The 20,296-nt window shown below is 43.4% G+C and overlaps 2 protein-coding genes across 2 annotated transcripts in view; both read right to left on the reverse strand.

Annotated features, from left to right (window-relative positions):
- The window catches only part of ZDHHC13 (zinc finger DHHC-type palmitoyltransferase 13), a 47,200-nt gene extending 44,775 nt beyond the window's left edge, over positions 1–2,425 (reverse strand). The window contains exons 1-2 of the mRNA XM_032488878.1: positions 2,291–2,425; positions 1,802–1,945 (exon numbers count right to left, since the gene is read on the reverse strand). Of these exons, the coding sequence (XP_032344769.1) occupies positions 1,802–1,945 (144 nt within the window). The 5' untranslated portion in view covers positions 2,291–2,425. The remainder of the gene's footprint in view (positions 1–1,801; positions 1,946–2,290) is intronic.
- A 435-nt stretch (positions 2,426–2,860) lies between these two features.
- LOC116666421 overlaps positions 2,861–20,296 on the reverse strand; it is an 87,382-nt gene continuing 69,946 nt past the window's right edge. Inside the window, exons 4-6 of the mRNA XM_032488886.1 lie at positions 14,644–14,794; positions 13,378–13,459; positions 2,861–3,339 (exon numbers count right to left, since the gene is read on the reverse strand). Of these exons, the coding sequence (XP_032344777.1) occupies positions 3,312–3,339; positions 13,378–13,459; positions 14,644–14,794 (261 nt within the window). The 3' untranslated portion in view covers positions 2,861–3,311. The remainder of the gene's footprint in view (positions 3,340–13,377; positions 13,460–14,643; positions 14,795–20,296) is intronic.

The raw sequence follows: 20,296 nt of genomic DNA on the forward strand, positions 1-20,296 counted from the left end.
CCTCGGGAGAGCCAATCCCTGACCTGTCCTCGGCTGGGGGCAGGACTTTCACGCGGCTGAGGAGGCTAGTGGGGAACCGCGAGTCGGAGGCCCCGCCTCCGGCCCGCCCCCGCCGGACGCTAAGACTGCTCGCCCAAGTAGGTGTCCACCTGTCCTGCGTGCCTCGTCCTAACGCTCGTACAGGTCCAGAATTAGGCTGTTATTCCAACGTCAACCACCCTCTACTGACAGCAATCCGGACTTGGCTGCTTAATCGCTAAGATGACCTTGTGAAAGTCTCTTACGTTACCTCAATTTCCTCATCTGTGAAATGGGGAAAATAAGTGTACCTACTTCACAGAATTGTCAGAAAGATTAAATGAGAAAAAGCATGCAAAGCCCCTCAACCAATATTTGACATAAGAAGGAATCAATAAATGTTAACTATTAAAACGTTTGCCACTCTCCACTCCTGTGATCTTGGGCAAGTCTTTCACCATCTGGGGCTCTGTTTCCTCACACAAAACAGAAAATATATGAGTTTCTCCTCTCAGGCTAGAGGAGAATTGGGCAAGAGCCCCCCACCCGCACTCCCCAGGCCTTCTTGTATACTGCACTGAAGGAGCTGGCCTGAGGAACAGCTATGAAGCTAGAAGGCTTGGTTTCTGCTCTTGGGAAAATCTAGTGGGGCAATGGAAACAGAAAACACTGGAGCTTTTTCTAGACCAGCACTTAATACAGTCTTTGTAATTATTCTTTAATGTATCTGTTGCCAAACCAAATCTTTGGAAGTTAAATTGGAAAAGAATTGAAAACATTATGACTCCCTTGTTCTATTAAAATAGTTCTAAATCATAAAATATGTGTCTAGAAATCGAATAAAGTGCTGGTTTTTCCTATGATAAATACTGTAATACAATGTAATTGTGAATTTTTACTATTATTATTATTGTTCTTTTTATAGTGCCCCTGCCTGTTGGGCACACCCAACCCTAAATGCCCCCAAAGACCCATGTCTTTGAGAGTGGGACCTTGTTGTATCTAGCATAACAATGGGACATGGAAAGTGCTTGGTACAATTTTATTAAGTGGATGGGTGGTTGGATAGATGTGTCATCAATTTCTATGATGCAAGGAAGGACAAATTGAGTGACAAATAGAAGTGCAAGCAAACTTCCCTCAAGAGCGAGAGGAGCAAGCAATTAATTTGGACAGGCTCGACTGAAACACTGGGCAAGGCTTCACAGAGGAGCGAGCCTTTCAGTGTGGTCATTTTGCTTAACTAACAAGAGCTCTGTGTATCTACGACTTACTAAGTATCATCACCCTGATGGTGTTTTTGTATGTAGTATGTCTCATCTGTGAGATGGGTGTTATTTTCCCCATCTCCCAGAAGGAAAAACTGTAGTTCAGACCGATTTCATAAACCCCAAGTCACTCAGCTGATAAGTAGTAGAGGGAGGATTCAAACCCAGGGCGCTTACAGCGTAGTGCTTTGGCTGAGGTGGTTTGATTATTTCACTTTCAAGGACTGATTTAAAAGATGTTTTTTAACTTGAGGCTTGAAATCTGCTGTTTCAATCCTTCTTCATTGATATCCTAACATATCCCAAGAAGATTCGGAACAAATAAATCTCAACACTCTTCTCTTTAGCAAGATTCCTGCCTCCCTCTGTTCATTTGTTTCATGCCTCTACTGAGATAATTAAAACGGGGGTAAGTGTCTCCATAACTAGTGGCTATATGAAAGCAAACCCATTGAGCCCTCAAAGTGTGATCATTACCTCTCATCTTTGAAAATGCCTTTGGCTTGTAGACATACCCCTGGAGAATAGCATGATGGGTAGGAACATGCTCCTGGAGCTGAATCCAAATCCATGCCTGGGTCCGAATCCCAGAGCCAGCACGGAGTTGCCTCATGCACTTGGGCAGGTTGCTCGATCTCTTTGTGTTCCAGTTTCCTCATCTGTAAAAATGGGACAATAACAATGTTTACTTCACAGGGCTGTTGAGAGAATTCATTGAGCTATTGTACAGAAAGTACTTAGAAGAGTGCTGGTACGCAATAGGCACTACGTAAGGGTTGGCTGTTATCATCATCATCACTGTCCCCAGCAGCAGGGCTAGTTGCAGAGGGTCCCCAGTGGACCAGCTGGATGGTGTCGTGGAAAAGCCCTAAGGCAGAGATTCTGCAGAACTGGGTTCCCATCCAAACTTTGCCATTATTTACTGTTTGTATCTATTTGCTTAGGGCTGCCATAACAAAGCACCACAGGCTGAGTGGCTTAAACAATAGAATTTATTTTCTCACGATTCTAGAGGCCAGAGTCCACGATCATGACGCCGGTAGGGATGTCTCTTCTGAGGCCTCTCTGCTTGGCTGGCAGATGTCTGTCTTCTTCCTGTGTCTTCACGTCATCTTCCCTTGGTGCATGTTGTCTGTGCCCTAATCTCCTCCTTTTATAAGGTCACTAGTCATAATGGATTAGGGCCCTGTCACATGACCTCATCTTAATATACCTCTTTAAAGATCCTACTTCCAAATACAGTCACACTCGGAGGTACTAGGTGTTAAGACTTCAATAGAGGAATCTGGGGAGGAGGGGAACAAATTTCAGCCAAAAACACTGTGTGACTCTGGCAAATCACTTTCCCTCTCTGTGACAGTTTCCTTATTTGTAAAATGGGCCTGAGTACAGCAGCAGGAACACTAACCCTAACCTCGATGGTCCCTCAGGGATCAGGAAATGTCCCCAGCTGAGACTAAGCTCTACCTCTTCAATCCCTACAGCACTTTTTAACATCTTTTTTAGATGACACTAATTTCCTCGTTCTGCAAATATATACTGAGTTCCTACTGTGGACCAAGCACCATTCAGCACTGGAGATTCAATATATGGAACAAGACAAAAAACCTATCTCCTGGCTTCCTGGGTCTTACTGTCCAGCAGCAAGAGACAGACACTAATCAAACAGGCTCCCAAATACTGATCTCTTAGGTAGTTCTTGGGTAGATCCTCTTTCCTCTACTTGGCGGTGGGCTTCTGGTGCACATCCATCTTTTGTCCCACGCCATACTTTGTACAAGGTCTGGCATGTGGTAAAGCCTTAAAAGAAGTGCTGTCCAAACAATTGGATGAATGAATGAATATAGCTCAAGTGATCGTTTACAAAAGCAAATCAAAGGCAGTTCAACTCCATAAATCACTCTAAGAAGTGCTGACTGCACAATGTCTAACAATCCCTGGCTTTGAAAAAATTTCCACATTAAGGTTTACTAATCTCTGCTGTTACACTACGGGCAGCAACTGATTTAGTTCTGACTGAACTTTTCATTCTGGCCTCGTTTCTTCCATGGCCCTAGAAAGGAAGGACAGGGGGCAATTTTTTTTTTTTTTTGAAATGGAGGCTCAATTATTTCAATGTTGGCACCAAAGTGACCCTTTGGAATGTAAAAAAAAACAAAAACAAAAAAAACCACACAGCATAGAGATTCACACAGACACCAGGTAGGAAACCCCAAGACTCCCTGGTCTAGCCAGCAGGGCTGGGGTGGGGATGAGTGCTTGCTGGGAACATTTTAGGCAACAAATGTTGATTGAGCTGCTAATGTGGGCCAGATATGGGCTAAAACACATGAGTGCAGTGGTGAACAGCACTGCCTCTGCTCTTCAGAAGTTCAAGGTTTTCGGGGAGGAGGGCAGATACTGATAGAGATAAACAGATCTTTTTAAAAGAAGAAGTAACAGTGTTAAGTGCTTACAAGGAAAAGTGCCAAGAATGTAACCCAGGGACTCGCGTTAGCCTGGGGGACAGGATAGGGTAAAGGATTCTTTTCATAATTCATAAACTTAGCTCAAAAGGACTTTCCCAACTTCCTCTATTTATAAATGGGGAACCTGGGGCTCAGGGAGGGAAGTGACTTGTCCAAGATCACCTTGAGAATTAGCGGTAAAGATAGGATGAGGGCAACTCTTCTGACCCACTCATGGCTAACTCACAAGCCCTTAAGTAGCCTCAGCTTTCTAAACATAACCAACCTCGTGGATTTTCAGGGCTGGGGTTCAGAGCAGGGATTGTTTAGAAGTCTCACTCGATCTTTGTCTTCTATCTTTGAGAAAGTTTACTGTTAAAAAGAGTGACTCTTTACCTTCGTTTATATACAAATCATCAAGATCTGGTAATGAGATGCTTTAAGAACCACAGTAATAGGGTCTGGGTTAGGAGGACAAGGGGCACATTTTATTTTTACTTGCAAATTAGCCTGATTCATATGGTGTGTGTGTGTATGTGTGTGTGAGAGAGAGAGAGAGAAGTTGAAGCAGGAAGTATTATTTTCTGGTTGCTATTTTGAGTCTTAGTCACCTGATTGCAGTCATCACACGTTTAAATACCTACTCCTATGGAAAATTTTCTGGATGTATCCAAATCGTGACAGCAACTCTAAGGATTGGGTAATAAATCTACCTTGACCCTAGTACAGTATGGCAGGAGCCCTGCCCCCACATCCTCTATATCCATCCATCACAGCTCTGTATTTATGGGTTTATATTATACCTATCACCCCTAGTCTCTGTGCTCCTGGAAGACACTTAAGTATCACTTCCTTGGGAAGACCTTCCTGGACTCCCAGACCAGGATAGGACCCTAGTAAGTGCCCCATAGCACCGATAATTCTTCTAACAGCACCCATGGAACATTGTTGAATTCACGTTTTGAACATCTATCTTCTCTACGTACCATAAACAGTTCTGTGAGTATGGGACCTGCCCTGTCTCAGCCATAGATACAATGCATCACACAGAACCCAGTCCCTAGTCCCTAGCAGCCACTCATTACTCAGTTGTTGAATGAATAAACAACCCTATAGTATTCATTTTTATTTATATTCCAGGCACCTAACACATTTCCCAAACCAGGCTAAATGCTCAAAAAAATGTTGACTTGAGCTAAAGAATCCCATTGATGGCTCTATTCAGTTTGCAAAACACCCTTGTTTCTTTTAGATTGAGACTCATAACATCCCTGTGAAGTAAACAAAGCAGGGATTAGCCTCTCATTTTATAGACTTGGGCTCAGGGAGCTTTAGCAATTGCCCCCAGGCATCAGGCTAAAGCCTGTGGAAGAGCCCAGGCCCAGAAAATCCAATGACAAGGGCAGGGCTGTCTATGTCCTATGTGACAGGAGTTAAGTTCAGGGTCTAGGAACTGGCTACAAGTTCAGGGGCTTTCAAAACCTCATGCAGGTATTTTTTCAAAGGTATTTTCAAATTCCTGCATACTTGGGGGAATCAAGGGGGGATATGAGTTTTAGAGGCTCACTTTCTTAGCAAGAAACTTTACCACTTTGAGCCTCCATGCTTTCATCTGTGAAATGGAAATAATAATAGACCCTACTTCATAGAGTGGTTGTAAGGATGAAATGAATGACTGTGTGTAATGTGCATGCCGTAAGTGCTATATAAATGTTAGCTGTTACTAGGTACAAAGGCAACTGAGAAAACCTGAGATCTTAGGGAGAACTCCGCCTTAACATTGATCATGACCCAATTCTGGAATATTCATGACTTTATAGGAAATATGACCAATGTTCCACTGGCCAGTATTTACTCCTTATTTCACTAGACATTGGGTTGTGACATTTGATAAAAGTAATTGTCCTTCTCTTTCCTCCACCACCCTATCCTGCACACTAAACTATGTTAGTGAGAAAGGCGACATTTCCCTCAGCTCTGCCTTCACTAGAGGACAAGACCCTGTTTAAATCTGCTGTTAGTGGCTGCCTGTCGGGCTCCAGTTATAGTAACAGAGTGGTGTCCATGGTAACCGGCCAAGCTGGCTTGCTGTGGTGCAAGTTGTTCAAGAATATACAAGAAGGGCCCATCAGAGGCTGAACTGGTTAACTGTCATCTCGGTTTCTAAATGAAAGAATTCCACACCATGCTTTGGTTAGCTGGTGAATCCAGACAAAATCTGGATTTTCTAAGCAGAAGACACTGAGTTCATTCCCAAAGCCATTGAGTTCCTGATGAATCTGACCACTAGAGGTATGGGTTATTGGCAAGGGCAGTAGTAGGTGAGATGGCAGGAGGGGCAGAATGCTGAATAAAATGATAGAGTGAAATTCTGCCCCTCCCTTGAACTTTCTGTGGCTCCCTATTGTCTACTTCAAAGTCTTTTGTGAGACTAGAGTTAAGCACTGAGATGCTCTCAAGAACTAAGGTAGCCAGGGTCACTATTTTCTCTCTCTTGTCTCTGTGCCTCTAGACATCTGTCCTGTTCCTTCTATTTTTTCATGGTTCCTACTTCCCCACAACGTCTGCCTGCATGTGACATTGACACCAACCCTGAGTCTACAAGATTTTACAGACCTGGCACCTGCTAGTCACTGTCCGTATGCCTCCTCATTCAGACTTTTGAGAAAAATAATCCATTTGGTTATTATTCAGTGGCTCAGATGGCCCTCAGTCACTTATCTACCCTGACCAGTCAGCTGTGATGAGTAGCTTGTTTTTGCCATGATCACCAAGGGATTTAGCAAGGACTATAGGTAAGGACAATTCGCAGAGAAGGGGACATACACCTGAAATTCCCTGAATTAGACATCTAGTTGTCTTTATAAGTAAATACATTCATCAGGATGTATTAGTCTCCTCAGGCTACCATAACAAAACACCAGACTGGGTGACTTAGAAGAACTGAAATTTGTTCTCTCACAGTTCTGAAGGCTAGAAGTCCTAAATCAAGGTGTAGGCTGGGCTGTGCTCTCTCTGAAGGCTCTAGGGGAGGATCCTTCCTTGCCTACTCTTTCCTTGGTTTGTGGGCACATCACTCTGATCTCTACCTCCTTCCTGGCACTCTCCCTGTGTCTCCATCTGTGTCCAAATATCCCTCTTCTTAATAAAGACAGTCACTGGATTAGGACCCACTCTGATCCTGCATGAGCTCATCTTACCTTGACTGTATCTGCAAATACCCTATTTCCAAATAAGGCCACGTTCACAGGTGCCAGGAGTTAGGACTTCAACATAACTTCTAAGGGGACACAGTTCAACCCACAACAGAGGGTAAGGAAAATAAAGAGAATTAGTTTAATCCAAGTGCACCTGTCGGGAGGTCCTGGGAAAACACCAGTTTTGATTTGAAAGTAGGCAGACATGAGCTAGAGGTAATACTGAGGCTAGGGGCACTTCCTGGAGGGAGAGGCCATGGTAGAGTGGGATAATGAGGGACAACTAGTAGGCAGTGAAGGGAACAGGGTTCCCGGGTGGTTGGGAAACAAAAGCATAAGGACACAGGAGAAGATAGACTTCACTTATACCGAAACATGGCCCAGGACCTGCTGAGAGGGGTCACAGAAATCCAGAACCAACTCCACATAACACCTGGAACAGTAGCTCTTAAATAATAGGCATGCAGAGGAGAGGGGGAGAGAGAGGATGAAGGAGGAGGTGAGGGTGGGGGAGGAGGAGAAAGACTGGATGTGCTGCACAAAGTTTCCCACCCCCCTGGGGCTGGAGGGACTGCCATGGTCCACGTCCACAGCATCCCACCCTGGTGCTTCCCTCACTGTATCATAACCACTGGCTGCCTTGTCCGCCTCTGCCTCTAGTCTGTGACTTGGCGAGTGAAGGGGCTGTGTCCTTTCTGTTCACCACTGCATCCCCAGAGCTAGCACAAAGCCTTCGACGTGCAAGCACACAGTTAGGCATGGTGATAACATGCAAGCAAGGCAATAAAGATTGTCAGAAGCCCAGCCTAAGGCCTGGCTGACAAGGTTAGGGAGGAAAAGAGGACAAAGGGCTATAAATTGGAGGTGAACCCAGGGCAATATGGTTCCTAATTTCAGTTAGTCACCTGACTCATTTTCAAATTCCACACAGGCCCTGCCTCCCTCAGGATTGGTTCAGGAGCAGAGCAGTCACCTTTGCTGGGGACAGCGATGATAAAACCCACGGCACAAGGCCTGACACCAGCTATATCAGGCCGGGGAGGCTGCGCATAACCCAACCAGGAGGAGTTCTGGGCTGGGATAGCCCCAAGGAGGGACAGATTAGAGAGGAGAATCAAGACTAATGACCTGAATCCAGAGCACTAGAGGCCAGCCTCTAGCCGTGATCAGAGCTGGGTCACAGCCCCACAGAGGGCCTGAGGCCAGAGCCCCAGCTTTCCCTGGCCCCGCTTCCCCTCCATCAGAGTAGGCACTGGGCAGCCTGCAGATGTGTGGGGCGGTGAGGGGAGCCAGGCAGTCACGAGGCACAGCTTTCAAATCCTTACACAGCCAGTTACTAGCTGAATCCCCTCTGGAGAGACAGCGAAGCTCTGTAGGTCTTGGTTTCCTCACCTGAAAATGGGACTTTGGACACAGCATGCCTGTGCTTAGGAATATGTGCCATGGAAACACCATTCATGTAGTTCCTTATATGCCACAGACGAGAAGGAAGGGAGTCCTGAGTGCCAAGGCCATGTTAGTTTTGTTACCGAACCCAACTTGGGTCCACCTGCCCATTCACAGTAAAGTCAACCTACTGACACCGGGCTGTGGTGAAGGAAAGTGCAGCGTTTATCACAGGGCACCAAGCAAGGAGTTCAGGTAACTAGTGCTTAAAAGGCCCGAAGTCCCTGAAGGCTTTCAGGGAAAGGTTTTTAAAGACAAGGTGGTAGGGGTGGATGGTGGACTTGTTAGGCGCATGATCAGTTCAGGGGACGTGCTTCTAATGGGTTGGTGGTGAGGTAATGGGTTGGTGGTGAGGTAATGGGGAGTCAGCAACATCAAGCTTCTGGTTCTAACCGGTCCGGGGTCTACGTGCACACAGTTCACTTCTTCCACCTGGTGGGGGTTTCAGTCTCTGCAAAACAGCTCCAAGGCTATGGCTCAGAATATTATCTATAGCCCTTGAAGAGAAACTAAAGGTCCTTGACTTTAATGGCTAAACTATTATTTTGTCTTGCTTGATTATTTGCCTTGCTTTCTTCATTTTCTCACTTCTCTGATTAAATGTACTCTTTGGTACTCGGGGAAACCTAGGAGACTAAAGTTTTTCTACAGAAAATAGGCAGATGGAGGACGTGGTATGGGACAGTCTGTTCCAGGAAGGCCCCATAGGGTCCTGCTTGCTTATAGTTTGATCTCAGCCCCAAACATCTATGCACACGTATGGGTGACTCTCTTCATGGTGAAGGGCAAACTGGATTCCTCCCTCAGGAAGAAGAGGCAGTTCCATATCATAATCTTAGCACAGAGCCTGGGGTGATGGACCCACAGGCGGGCAAATGGAAACAAAAGTAAGCATCAACAAGATGCTTCTGAGTCGAGACACAGACTAGCCTCTCAGCTCACATCCCATCCGGATTCTTTTCCTCTGGCAATTCACTTAGAGTCCAAGACAGAATATTAAAATCAGTAAAAATAGTGTCAAGCAGGAATTGTCTCAACTAGATAAATATGGAGTACTTTTTAAATGATAAATATGAAACTAAAAACTCTGGAAAATTTGAAAGGGAGATTAAAATGTCAAGATGCCTAAAAGTTTGCAAAACGTCCCTATGGTGTATCTGATTACCAAAACATGTTTTTGTGGGTTTTTTTTTTAAACAATCAATGTGTCTTTTTGACCTTTTTTTTTAATCAATAGTCTGGAATTGACCTGGAATCTTGGGTCAGCCTTGTGAGGATTCTAACTTCAGGAAATGGGGTGGGCAGAAAGCGAGGAGGAATTTCATAGTCAAAGGATCTGTAAAAACCTGCCACCCAATCTGCTTCTTGAGCCAGGATTCTCTCACTCTCCCACCTCCCTTAAAAGCTGTTGTCAGTGTCTCCTTTAACACCCACATTACCTTCCATCATTTTGGTTATATTGAGCAGAACTCTACCTCACTCTAACTTTTATAGTTGGCCCTGTTTCTGCCTTAGGGAGCCATAAAAATTCCAGTGAATTCTCTCTTCCATCTCTGAGCCCATTAGATATTTGAATGACTAATGACACCCTTAAGGGTGTTGTCATCCTGGTTAAACTTCCCCAGTTCTTTCAACCATTCCTCCATTAGCATGAAGACAAAGTAGGGGAAATGCTGCTGTTTGGGGAGCCAGACAGAGGTAGCTTTATACTCTGACTCTTGCCAAGTAACTGTGTACCCCTGGCCAAGTCACACAATATGTCTGGGACTCTACTACTATTCTGTGAAGTCACAAAGAAGACTCGATAAGAGAGAATGTGTGTAAGACATCTGGTGTGCTTTGTATGATGGTAGGTGCCATTACTGTCATGGGACCAGGCAAAAGTTGTTCACAATCACTCTTCCTTCAGGAGAATTCTACATAAAAAAGGAATAGATGAGATATGTGGATGTGGGAAGAAAAACGGGGGGGTGGTGTGGCCTGGCCAAGGGAGCTGGGCAGAGAGGGGCTTTGAGTCAAAAAGGGTAGAAGAGACCAGTCACAAGAGGCCAAAGAAGATTCTGTAAAATGCAGATGAAAAATGCCTACCTCAGAGTGACCGGCATCATGAGGAACAAATTATTCAATGTCTGCAAAAGTGCTTTTTAGAGTAAATGCTCCTCTGTGCTCCCAGAACACTTGATGCTTCACCCAATGTGTGATATGTCTTTCAATGTGTCTGTTTTTCTCTGCAGACCGTAAGTTCATTGTGGTGGGAAATGTTTTTTTCTGCTTAGCTCCCTCCTTCCATTGAGGAAGTACCTCCCCCTCACCCCAAGTGGTTCAGGTGGGACTGTCAATTTCAGCAGCCTGTGAACCATAGGGCTGAGTCCCTGAACCAGGCTTCACTAATCAACGTGCTGATTCAGTCCTTTGCCCAGAAGGATTGATCCAAAATGTGTGGGGAGGGGGTGACATGTGACTCACCCAAGGCCACCCAGAGTCCTTCCATGTAACTTGATCTATGGATGCTGGAAAAGACAGATTTCTTTCTTTTGAATGGTGAACTCTAAGAATATTAGCTTGGCATTACAATTTATTCATTCAGCAGGTATTTACTGAGGGCCTAAATATCAGTCAGGGTTGGAAGGGTCCAGTTATGAGAACATATACCTCTCCAGATATTTTAAACAGAAAGAACTGAACATAGAGAAGTGACTATACAGTGTTAGAAGAGCTGAGAGAGAGAAAAAAAGGGAGGTCTCTGAGGTAACCTAAAGCTCAGTAACTGCTCGAAGAAGCTGCCACCCCTAAAGCTGGAAGAACAGGGCAGAGGTGGTGTTACCAGAGTTCAGACCTTGGGGAAAGAGGGCTTGGGGTGATGCTTTGAGCCACAGAGGTTTCCCAAAGGTGACCAGTGCTAACATGGTGATGGGGGCACTGTGTGCTGGTACTGGGACCATGTTGGAGATGTAGGCTCTAGGAAGAAGCCCCACCTGCAGGTACCAAAGGCAGGTACCTGTTGCTCTCCACGCCTGCTGGAAGGATGTTAATAAAATTCCAAAGCAGGAAAAGAGCCTCTTCCCTCCTCCTGTCTTATTGACAATCTCCCACCAGTATCGAACTGATAGATCCTATTGGCAGGAGAGTGTGGGGAATGTAGTTGCAGGGCCCAAGCCTCCCTAAAACATACAGCAGAACAAAGCAGAGTGGAAATGGTACTGAGAGAAATCAGACAAAAGAGCAGCCAAGTGCTATGTGCTAAGGCTTCTTCCATGGACTGAGGTTACGGCAGTAAGCAAGCCAGAAAAAGCCGTGCTCTTCAGGAACTTATCGCTGGAGGGGAAGAGTAGATGACACAAAAGCAAGCCTGAAACCAACAAGGTAGTGCAGCAGGGCACAAAGCATCACTTGGTCTTAGTGCATGTATCCTAGGAGCTGAGTATGAGACAAGGATTAATACAAGAGTGATTTACTGAGGATGTACACTTAGGAACATAGGGATGTGATGGTCAGTTTTATATGTCATCTTGGCTAGACTACAGCGACAAGTTGTTTGGTCAAACACTAGTCTACATGTTGCTGTAAAGGTATTTTTAAGTTGTGATTAATATTTACAATCAATTGATTTTAAGTAAAGCAGATTACTCTACATAGTGTGGATGACCATCATCCAATCAATTGAGGGCCTTAGGAGCAAAGATTGAGGTTTCCCAAAGGAAAAAAAATTCTGCCTCCAGTCTGCAACATACAAATCCCAACCTTCAGACAGAAGACTGCACAGCCAACTCTTATCTGAAACTCCATCCTGCCAACTTGCCTTATGGATTTTGGACTTGCCAGCTCCAACAATCACATGAGCCAATTCCTCAAAATCAATCAATCAATTTCTCTCCCTCCCCCATCTATCCATAAATATCCTATTGCTTTTGTTTTTCTGGAGAATCTTGACTACTATAGAGAGGAGGAAGAAACAAAGCAAGGATGTGACTTCAGCAAAGTCTGGTCTCAGCCCAATGCCATGAGGGACTCTGGAGTGTAAATTGCAGTTTGCCCCACCTTGAGGCGGAGGAGTTGGGCTTTGAACATCTACATCAATCAGTCCCTGGGCAATCCTCTGGAGAAGGTTGTAGGTACCAGTTACACACATAATTCAACTACTGGGAATTTTATTTTTTTCTCTATTTGTTATGATCATGGTATTTAAATTCCAGAGGGTAATGGAGACTTCTTGGAGGAATAAAGTATGATATCTCCATCATCCATTGACAAACTGTAAGAGATTTCTTTAATTACAAAACTACCTGGGGGTCTTGAGGGATATGGGGCTTGGTTTAAGGATTTAGGAGGTCTGGTGTCAGGTTCCAGCTTGGCTAACTCACTGTGTGGTCTTAAAAACAAATGCTTGCCTTCTTTGAATTTTAACCTCTTGGGTATACCAGAGAGCTAGTGAGGACAGCAGAAAGTTCCACTCACCCAATTCCCCACTTATATACCCCCACATCTCTGCCCTTTGCTACTGCCAGATAAACAGCACTTCTGGAGGCTTCCCTGATCTCTCCAGGAAGTTCTCTGTTCTCTCTGAGGGTCCTGTATGCTCCTTTGTTATCACACAATTGCATTATCCCATAATGAACTCTTCACTTCATAGCTGACCAACCATCCTTGTCTTCCTGGAATTGAGAGATGTCCTGGGACATGGGACTTTCAGCGCTAAAACTGAGGCTGGTTTTCACCCAACTTTTCTTTGTTTCCCACTGACAATGAGTCCCTGGAGATATATGATCCCATCCTACTCAACCTGGTTGTTCCCTCACAGTTCTTACACAAAGCAGATGCTTGTTGTTTGCTTTTTTTACTCCACTTAAGTTCAGAACCCATTAAAAGAGACACACACACAAGTCAGACACATAGAGATAAAATACCGGCTTTGTTAGTGATGAAAACCAATATTAGAGAAAGAGATTTAGGTCTGCTAGTCAACAGACTTCTAATACTTCACCCCCTTAATCAGAGACTTACCCAATCACAATTCCTGGGAGTCCTGGACCACTGCAAGCATCTGAGTGTCTGGGTGCCTGGAGTGGACCAGAAGGGATGCTCCCTACAGGCAGGCAGATCCCAAAGGGAAGAGCAAGAGGCTGAGCTGTAGGTACAAAGCTTGGTTCCCAAACTCTCTTGTCAGAAAGTCATTCCTCCTTCCTTTCAGGATGGGGAGAGGGATAGGCAGGGAGGGTGGAGAGAAGCCACATGAAAGCACAAAGCTAGGTGAAAGGAGAGTTTCCATATGAATTGATTGAATGAAGAAATCAATAAGGAATTAACAAGTTGCCCATGCTGCTCATTCTTCATCTACCATTTGAGCATGTGTTGGGGAGTCTGGAGCTGTAGCAGGGTAGAGGCTGTTCACTACAAAAACCATCTTCATCAGGCCTGCCCCTCAAGGCCCAAAGCACTGAGAGAACAATGGACAGTGGCATGTTGATCACGTGCTGAGATATCTCTCAACTGCTGATCTGACTACACAAGAACGTTCCTAAACTGTCCTCTGTGCGGGCTGCCATAGCTTTCACCAGTCATACCTCCTCAGGGCTTACCAGAGCCATATTGAGAACGTAGTCATTTTTTTCAGGACTTTGCAGCTACTAAAATAAATTACCCAGTCTCAAAAAAAAAAAAAAAAAAAAAAAAAAAAAAAGGATATCCACCCACTTGCTGGACAAAATACTGCATTTGCTTAGGATGGAGGAGTTTCGTGTTGTTGGGTGGTAATGAAAGTGTGTGATGTGATGTGTCAGCTCATGTGGCATCCCTTGAGGATTTCTTTGTATAAAGACAGCAGTGATTTGAGGTTATGTTAGGCCAGAGACTTGGCTTAACTAAAGGGCTATAAATCCTACTCATTCCCAGCTGTACCAGTCCCAACACAACTTGAAACCTGTTTCTCTAGGTAACTGGGGTAGGGCCTAGTTAACCAGAACAGCATACTCTAAGTGGAACTTTTTTCTTACCCAGCCAAGGGTAAAGTGGCCAGCTTCCTAACCCCACCCAATAAATACATGTTATAGATTAACTTGATTCAGCAAGTGCTCAGGGAGGCTGAAGATGAGGCCCATGCCGGCTTTGACAGACAAGCAATGCGTATCCTGGGGAGCGGCATCATCACTAGGGAGGGGCAGAGGCCAAGGAGTAAGGTTTCCACTGCACATTAACTCACTATAGACCTCTGGGCTCTAAGCCTCAGGCTCCTCATCTGAAATGGGGTGGGGGTGGGGTTGGATCAAATACCTTCAACCTTCAGCCCAAGCAAAGCACCCAGAACTACCAGCCAGCCATCAGAGATGTCCAGACTGGTGAAAATCTTCACTGAGGCTCTTTTGACAATGCTTTTTCTGATGACTCCAGGTCTTCTGCATCTTCTTGCAGCAGGTGTTTTCCCCTGAGTGTGGCATGTGTAGAATATTAAAAAAAAAAAAAAGTGGCATAGTTACTCACAATTTAATATTTGCATTGTGATTATCTATGTCAGTCACCTTCTGAATCCTCAGATATTAACATTCCAAGCCTCTCCCAAGTCACATTTTGTAACCTCCCCAACACACCTCCATCTGTGAATAAGATTTCATTATTAAGAATTTCATTTCTCATAATGGATTTTTTTTTCCAATTTAGGCTCCATGGGTAATGTGCTGAGATGACATGATTTATTCCTTCCAGTTTGCTGGCCTTGGATACTAATTCTGCCTCTGTACTAATTTTATGGCAGGCTGAACTTCTGCTTCTTTATCAGCTTCTTCCTGAAGGAGGGAGAACTGCAGCCCTAACACCTTCAAAACAAACAAACAAAAAATGTAGAGGCAAACCTTTCCCTTAGGATGAAAGGCTCACATTTGTTCAAAATGCTGTTATCCTACCCATGGGTTATGGAAGATGGACTTAGGAAAATGTCAGACAAACAACCATTCTGGTAGGAAATGGAGCAGAGTGATTAATTCTTAATTAGTATCCATGTAAACATCCTTGTATAGGAAACATCTAAGCATGGTCTTAGTAGGCATTAGATTTGGCTTTAAACGTATCTACTCATAATAGAGATCTCTCCTCTTGGCAATGAAATTTTTATGAAACTACATATTATGTTACATTATACCACGTGCATGTGTATTTTCCAGAGCTCAGAGAGATCACAAAAAGGGGGGAAATTAGTGTTACTGAGTGTACAATGTTCATAGCTATTTACAACAGCCTAGATATGAAAGCAACCTAAGTGCCCATCAACAGATGAATGGATAAGAGATGTGGTATCTACATATATATAAAAAATATTCCAATGGACTATTACTCAGCTATAAGAAAGAACAAAATGTTGCCATTTGTAACATCATGATAGACTTGGAGGGGTATAATGCTAAGTGAGATAAGTCAGATGGAGAAAGACAAATACTGTATGATATCACTTACATGTGGGATCTAAAAAAATTACAACAACTAGTGAATAGGGCAAAAAAGAAGCAGACTCACAGATATAGAGAACAAGCTGGTAGTTAGCAGAGGGGAGAGGAAAGAGGGGAGCAGCAAGACGGGGGCGAGGGCTTAAGAGGTAAACTACTATATATAAAACAAATAAGCTACAAGGATATATTATTTAGCACAGGGAATACAGCCAGTATTTTATAATAACTATAAATGGAGTATAATCTTTAAAAATTGGGAATCACTTTGTTGTACACCTGAAACATATAATATACATAAACTATACCTCAATTTAAAAAATCACATACTGAGTGTATCGGTTTCCTGTGGCTGCTGTAACAGTTTACCACAAGTTTGGTGACTTAAAACAACAGAAATGTATTCTCTCACAGTTCTGGAGGCCAGAAATCTGAAATTAGTATTGCTAGGCCAAAATAAAGGTATTGGCAGGCCTGAACAACCTCTAAAGGCCCTTGGGAAGAATCCATTCCTTGTTGCTTCTTGTCAGCATTCCTTGGCTTGTGGACACATCTCCAAATCCCTCCTTAACAAATCTTCACCTCCTTTGTGTGTGAAATCTCTCTCCGCCCCTCTCTTATGAGTATACACATGATTGCATTTAGGGCCTACTTGGATAATCCAGAATATTCTTCCCACCTCAAGATTCTTAACCTAATCATACCCACAAAGACCCCCCTCCCCATACACACACTTTTTTTTTTTCCATATAAGGTAACAGTCACAGATTCCAGAGATCAGGACATGGGTATCTTTTGGAGGGCCAATTTCAGCCTACCACACTGAGCATTTTCTCTGTACCATTTTCTACATGTATCTGTATACCTGCATCTTCTCCCACAAGCTCTCTATGAGGAACAAGCAATGGGAAAAAACCTTGGCTGGAAATTAGGAAACCTGAGTCCTTTTACTTACCAGCACAGGTGCCTCCAAATTTGTGTTCAGGGCAGGCATTGCTAATTGATCATAGCATTAGTTTTTGCTGCACCCCTGGACCTGACCTCAGAATCCTCAAAGCAGTGGTCTGAGAAGTCAATAGGAATTGAAGCCTATTTGTCACCCCTATGTTGAACCCTCAATTTTCTCTAGTCTAAAATGGGAATACTTCCTGCACATCTTCCTCCTAAGGACAGTGTAAGGATCAAATGACATAATGGATGGGAAAGCACTTTAGGAACACTTAAAGCATGTAACCAAAGAAGATATGTCCTCAATAGGAACTCATGGGAAGATTGTTGAGAAGACCCCTGCCTAAAAATGCAGTGCAAGGAGATTGTGAAGTCAGGTTCAGGATAGCAAGCACAGGTCTGAAACATAGGAGATCGTTCTTCTCTTTATTTCATTGAACAGAATAACAAACATAGCCTACACATTCAGTAAGGCTAGCTTAAAAACAACATCGCTAAGCATGTAAATTTTATTCTGCTGTTTGTTCAGCTTATGATAGCTATCTGGTATCTGTCAGCCCAAAGTCTGGACTATGCACTTACCAGGTATACAGGTACCTGCCAACTCTGTTCAAATTATATCAACCCTTCAAGGACTAATGAAAAAGCTTTCCTCTAGGAATTCTTTCCTGATGTTACAGGAAGTGCTCTTCCCCAACTCCATATGCATTTTTCTCACTTTACATATGCATTTCAAGGTTCCCTTAGATAAAGACAGGGACAACATCCCTGCCTCTACAGATTATTCATGGGCTCTTAACAAAAAGTCTTTAAGTGAATAATTTAAATCCCCTTCAAGACCTCAAACCTGGAATACTGTCAACCAACTATACTTTCATTTAGGAAGCAACCTAAATGTTCATCGACAGATGATTGGATAAAGAAGTTGTGGTATATTTATACAATGGAATACTACTCAGCCATAAAAAAGAATAAAATAATGCCATTTGCAGCAACATGGACGGACCTAGAGATTGTCATTCTAAGTGAAGTAAGCCAGAAAGAGAAAGAAAAATGCCATATGATATCACTCATATGTAGAATATAAAAAAAAGAATAAAAAGGACACTATGAATTCATCTATAAAACAGAAACAGACTCACAGACATAGTAAACAATCTATGGTTACTGGGGAAAGGGGATGGGAAGGGATAAATTTGGGAGTTTGAGATTTACAAATGTTAGCCACTATATATAAAAATAGATTTTAAAAAGTTTCTGCTGTATAGCCCAGGGAACTATGTTCAATGCCTTGTAATAACATTTAATGAAAAAGAATAGAAAATGAATATATATGTATGTACATGCATGACTGGGACATTGTGCTGTACACCAGAAATTGACACATTGTAACTGATGGTACTTCAATTTAAAAAAAAAGCTATACTTCCATTAAAAAAAAAAAAAGAAAGAAAAGACTTCAAAGTGTCTCCTCTTTTCTTTCCCACTTTAGGAGTCAGAAGATTATCCTTCAATATTTTGGTGACCCCTTCGGGTGACAGCTCCAGCTAGGGTGCTTTTCTGGGGCTCTGATTCTAGGCTTGGTTCTGCTACAGACAAGCTGTGTGGCTTGACATGCTAAGGAGACTTAGCTTGCTCCTCTATAAGATGAGAAAAAGGTTGAACACCTGTCCTCCCCACCGCTCCAGGTTGTTGGCAATGACTAACAACAGAGGCTTGGTTGCATACAGACTGGTTCAAATCCCAGCTCATTCACATTCTAGGAACACTTAGGAACACTGCTAACCTTGGCTGAGACAGTTTTTTCCATCTGTAAAATGGGAGTGCCTACTTTCTGGGACTGTTAGTAGGGATAATACATGTATAATGCTTACCACAGTACCTGACATCCAATACATGCTTAATACACATGAGCAAGAGTTGTTATTTTAAAGGAACTGCTTTAGTTGAAGGAAATGTTTTTGTCAAACTGGAGGTACAGCCAGGCAGGACAGAGGCAGCTTGGACCAGACAGGGAGCCCAGGAGCAGGTAGGTTCAGGAAGGAAGGTCTTACAGTCTGAAGTTCAAAATCAGGTAAGTTATGTTGAAAGAAACTTAATGTTAATAATTGACACATATGATGGAACTGTCCGAGGCATTTGCAATTCTCTTCCTACTCCCCTCACCCTCCACTCCAGTCTCCAGATGTTTCTGATCGAGTTCGATAGAAACTGAGAATATGGGCAATGTGGTTATCAAGTTCAAGTTGAAGACCCTCACTGTGGTAGCAAGCAAGGACTTACTCTTAGGAGCCAAACAGGATGCAAGTGGCAAGCCCAGAAGTCCAAGGTCAGCTCCTTCCCTGCACTAAGGCAGCAATTCCCTAATGAAAATCAGGCTGCAACACATCCAGCTGTATGTAAGGAAAGGTAGGCTGAGATAAATGCTCTAACAGAGGATAATGCTCTTTTATAGATGAAGAAACTGAGGCTCAGAGAGGTTAAATGACTTGTCTAAAGGTCACACAACCTGTGAGTGACAGAGCTGTCCATCAGAGACAGGGCTTTTGGGGGTCTCATCCTTGGCGCTCTCTGCTGCATGATGCTGTCCTGAGATTCCATGAAAGGAAGAGGTAGTCCCACTCCACTTCCTCCCCTCTCCGAGCATTTTCTGTCTCTAATGGGTTCACCACATTGGTACCACTTTTCAGCCCATTTGGCATCTCTGTGGGGGAGCCTCACCTCACACCCGTCAAACCTTTTCCTTCTGAGAGTCCTTACTGCTCACCAGGAGGCTAGGCGAGGAGGGCTGCAGCTATGGGGCCAACAGGAAAATCTAGGGGATACATTCCTGGAGGTATATAAGCTGCTACACATGTTCTGGAGAATCAGTAGTAATGAGTATCAAAAGTCTTAATAATTTGGATATATTTTGATGTAGCAATTTCACTACTAGAAATTTATCCTGAGGAAATAATCAAAAGAGTATTTAAAAATATAAGCAAGTGAAAAAAAGAAAGAAAAAGAAAAAGTCTAAAAGGTCTTAGTAAGGGGTTAGGTTAAGATGGTGTTTTCATACACTGGAATACTACGCCATGGTTCGAAGTGATGATGCTGGGCTGTATTTATGGTTACATAAATAAACAACATGACAAACCAAAATGCAGGCCACATGTATAGTGTGATCTCAACTTCTGTGAATAGATTACATCAGTGTGTGTTGTGTGTGTGTTTGCTTATAGTGTAAATCCTCCTAATTGACATCATCGGTTGAGTCAACCTTCCCCTCCCACCTGGAAAACCTCCAGGGCTGATGCTCAGGCCCACGGAAGGTTCTGGATAGAAGGTTGTGTGCCATTGTGCCCACCCACTTGTGTTCCCACCAGACAGCTCGTGTGTTTTAGCAAGAGTCAGTTTTAGAGTTCTGTAGCCTCTTTATCCAATTTACTTGCTATTATATTCATAGTTAAATATTATATAAATTGAAAAAAAATGAGTGAAAACAAAAATCTATCTTAAAAAGCTAAGTTGAATGCTTTGAAGAATTCAACTGCTATTGTAGT

This window comes from Camelus ferus, chromosome 10 (genome assembly GCF_009834535.1).
Source record: "Camelus ferus isolate YT-003-E chromosome 10, BCGSAC_Cfer_1.0, whole genome shotgun sequence".
Taxonomy (NCBI): domain Eukaryota; kingdom Metazoa; phylum Chordata; class Mammalia; order Artiodactyla; family Camelidae; genus Camelus; species Camelus ferus.